The sequence below is a fragment of the Octopus bimaculoides genome, chromosome 27 (genome assembly GCF_001194135.2).
Source record: "Octopus bimaculoides isolate UCB-OBI-ISO-001 chromosome 27, ASM119413v2, whole genome shotgun sequence".
NCBI lineage: Eukaryota > Metazoa > Mollusca > Cephalopoda > Octopoda > Octopodidae > Octopus > Octopus bimaculoides.
This window is the reverse complement of record NC_069007.1, coordinates 7,062,577-7,066,657: the sequence shown is the minus strand read 5'-3', so window position 1 is coordinate 7,066,657 and position 4,081 is coordinate 7,062,577. Positions and strand designations below refer to the sequence as shown.

Here is a 4,081-nt window from a genome sequence, read left to right as displayed (position 1 = left end):
GCCATATCTGTGCGAGAATTATTTCTAGACGTTTTGCTAACAATTGCTGTGTCAGATGCCATATCTGTGCGAGAATTATTTCTAGACGTTTTGCTAACAATTGCTGTGTCAGATGCCATATCTGTGCGAGAATTATTTCTAGACGTTTTGGTAACAATTGCTGTGTCAGATGCCATATCTGTAGAAGAATTACTCCTAGATGTTTTGGTACTTGTTGGTATGTTGGACACCAAATCTGTGTGAGAACTTGTTCTAGATGTCTCAGAAACAAGTGTTGCATTGAAGACCATGTCTATATGAGAATTACTCCTAGTTGTCTTGGTATTCAATGCTGTGTCAGACACCAGATTTGTGCGAGAGTTACTTCTAGATGTTTTCGCAACAACTGCTGTGTCAGACACCACATCTATACAAGAGTTATCTCTAGATATATTAGTACTCAATGTTGTGTCGGACACCAGATCTGTGAGAGAATTATCTCTAGATGTAATTGTAACAGGTGACCTGGTGTTTCTAGCAGATGTGTTATTATTTCGTCTAAATGAGATTTTATCACTGTCAGGTGTGCTGGCATTATATCTTGATGATTTGGTACGTTTAGCAGGTGTATCTTGCATCATACCTGTATGAGAGTTACATCTTGGCATGTTTACAATGACTGCTGTCTTGGACAACATATTTGTATCAGAATTACAATTCAATCTTTTGGAATTATCAATGTTCTCATCTGGGTGTAAATCACTTTCAGGTGTTACCGTAACCCCAACAGGTGTGGCGATGTTGCTTCTAGGGGTGTTTGTAACATCAACAGGTGTGTTGGCATCACTTCTTGGGGTGTTGCTAAGATGTCCTGAAGGGTCACTAATGTCTTTGTTGATATATGTAGGTGTGTTGATATGGCTTCCAGCAATATCAGTCTCGAGTCTAGGAGACTTACCAAAGCTTCTAGGTGAAGGGGAGTTAGCCTTAAGCTTGGGTGAGTTGGTAAAACTTGTAGGTGAGATACTAAGACTGCTTGATGTATTCGAAAGACTTCTTCCCTCGTTTGTGGGACTAATAGCTGTGTTAGTATTAAATTTAAGTGCATTTTTATCACTTTCAGGTGTATTAGTGTTGGATCTTGGTGGTTTGACACAAGTGCTCGATATGTTGTTAAGAAGTTCAGGTACATTTACATCAATATCAGGTGCGTTACTATCACTTTCAGGTGTGTTGGTGTCGGATCTAGATGATTTGACACAAGTGCTTGACATGTTGTTAAGAAGTCCATCAATATTGTTTGAGTTGCTATCATTTTCACGTATGTTGTTATTAGATCTTGATTTCACACAAGTGGTTGATACATTGTTTAGAAGTCCAGGTATATTAATATCACTATCAGGTGAGTTACTATCACTTTCAGGTATGTTGATGTTAGACTGTGACAATTTGACACAGGTGCTTGTTATGTTGTTGAGAATTCCAGGTGTGTTTATATCGATATCAGGTGTGTTGCTATCATTTTCAGGTATGTTGATGTCAGACTGCGATGATTTGACACAAATGGTCGATACATTATTTAGAAGTTCAAGTGTATTTATATCAATCTCAGGTGAGTTGCTATCACTTTCAGGTGTGTTGCTATTAGATCTTGATTCGACACAAGTGGTTGATACATTGTTAAGATGTCCAGGTATATTTATATCAATCTCAGGTGTGTTGGTATTAGATCTTGGTGATTCAACACGTCTTGTAGATATATCATTATTATCCCTGGTTGTGTCTTTATCAATCTCAGGTGTGTTGTTATTAGATGTTGGTGATTTAGTATTTCTATCAGGTGTATGATTAAGTCCAGGTGTGCTGCTACCAGATCTGTCAGGTGTGCTTGCATTAGATATTGGTGACTCAATGTATCTAGGAGTGTTAATATCACTGTCAGGTGAGACAATATTAAATCTAGGTGAGATAACATGACTGACAGGTGTATCGTTATCATAATCTCTAGATGAGTCTATATCACTATCAGGTGTATTGAGATTAGATCTAGGTGATTTTGTTGGTTTAATAGATGTGTTGTTAGTATGTCCAGGTGTAATTTCATCACTCTCAGGTGAATTAGTATCAGATCTAAGTGCTTCAGCATGTCTAGTACATGTCTTGTTAAATCCAGGTATGCTTGTCTCACTGTCAGGTGTGTTAGTTTTCACTCTATTAGGTCTCGGCGACTTAATGTGTCTGGAAGATGTATCTTTATGTTCAGGTGTATTTGTACGACTGTCAAGTGTATAACGATCAGATCTAGGTGAATGAGAAGGATCATTAGGTGTGTTAGCATTGGACCTCTGAGTCCCAGAATTACACACAGGTGAGTTAGTAAAACTGCCAAGCATATTGTTGATATTGTCCGAGGATGTAGGAGCAAAATCATTGATGCGTGTCACACCACCACCACCGCTACCACCATCACTACCACCATCATTACCATCACCACCATTGTCATTATCATCATCATCATCATCACAGTCACACTCATTGTCACTGTCACTCTGTGAACATGAGCAGACACAAACATCAAGCCTCTTGGAACTATACACAGGTGAGCGTCCATCTTTCTGGTCCATGGGTTGATCCACAGACCTAAGACCAATATCCTCGTTATCAAACGAACTACTTGACGTTGACATTTCATCATCGGATACATAGCAAATCTTTGATGGAGAGAAATCTGCCATCATGTCAGTAGATAACCTAGTTGGCGAGTCACGGAATGGTAAGATAATTCCAGTGCCACTGTTCTGGTTAGTGGTCTCACTGCTCTGTTCCGATAAGTTTGATCTGTTCTGGTTAGTGGTCTCACTGCTCTGTTCCGATAAGTTTGATCTGGAATGCTCTGTCAGAGTCAACTGGTTTCCTGGTGAATCGTTGCGGAAACTCTTGTTTGGTTTTGGACTTGTTTCCTGCACTGAAAATAAATACAAACATATATAATAACTAGCTTAGAAGTTGCCCTCTCTGTAGATTTTTAAGCTAGCTTCTGTTGAGGGCAAATTGGGCCAACAGCCCAAAACTAAAGAGAGCTAAATAATATGACTATTGTTGTTGGCATTCAGTTACGATGACGAGAGTTCCAGTTGATCCGATCAACGGAACAGCCTGCTCATGAAGTTAACGTGCAAGTGGCTGAGCACTCCACACACACGTGTACCCTTAACGTAGTTCTCGGGGAGATTCAGCGTGACACAGAAGTTATAATATGTCTGTGTCGATCAAATGTAGACTGAGATACAGGGGTTCCAAACAGACAGAATTTCACGTTTATTATTATAGATATGTGTGTGTGTGTGTATGGATATGTGTGTGTGTGTGTATGCATATGTGTGCATGCATGTGTGTGTGTATGCATGCATGTGTTTGTATGGATGTGTGTGTATGCATGTGTGTATGCATGTGTGTGTGCGTGTGCATGTGTGCGTGTGTGTACAGGTATGGCTCTGTAGTTAGGCTGCATGCTTTGGAACCAACACTACCACCTCTAACGCCATTTTTCATCTTTAGTTATGAGGACATGAAATACTCTGGGGGACAGACACAAAATACCACCACAACAACCACCAATGCAATCACAACTACCAACACCACTGTCGTCACCACCACCACCACCACCGCTTCCAATATCACCGCCACCAATGTAATTGCAACTACTAACACCATCATCACAAAAACTACCACCAACATAATCACAACCACCACCAAACCACCATCACGACAAACACTACCACTTTTGATACCACTGCCACCAACACTACCACCAACAGAATCACCAACACAATCACCACCACCATCACCAACACCACCACCATCACAACTACCATCCCTACTGCCACCGCTGCTGCCGCAACCACCAACAACAACAACAACACTACCACTGCCACCATCACAACTACGATCCCTATCACTACCACTGCCACCGCTGCCACTACCACCACCACCACCACCACCATCACAACTACCATCCCTACTGCCACCGCTGCTGCCGCAACCACCAACAACAACAACAACACTACCACTGCCACCATCACAACTACGATCCCTATCACTA

General features: G+C 41.1%; 1 protein-coding gene across 1 annotated transcript in view; it reads right to left on the bottom strand.

Annotated features, from left to right (window-relative positions):
- LOC106868984 (dentin sialophosphoprotein) overlaps positions 1-4,081 on the bottom strand; it is a 42,600-nt gene that overhangs the window by 570 nt on the left and 37,949 nt on the right. The window contains exon 15 of the mRNA XM_052977120.1: positions 3-2,944. Within this exon, the coding sequence (XP_052833080.1) occupies positions 3-2,944 (2,942 nt within the window). The remainder of the gene's footprint in view (positions 1-2; positions 2,945-4,081) is intronic.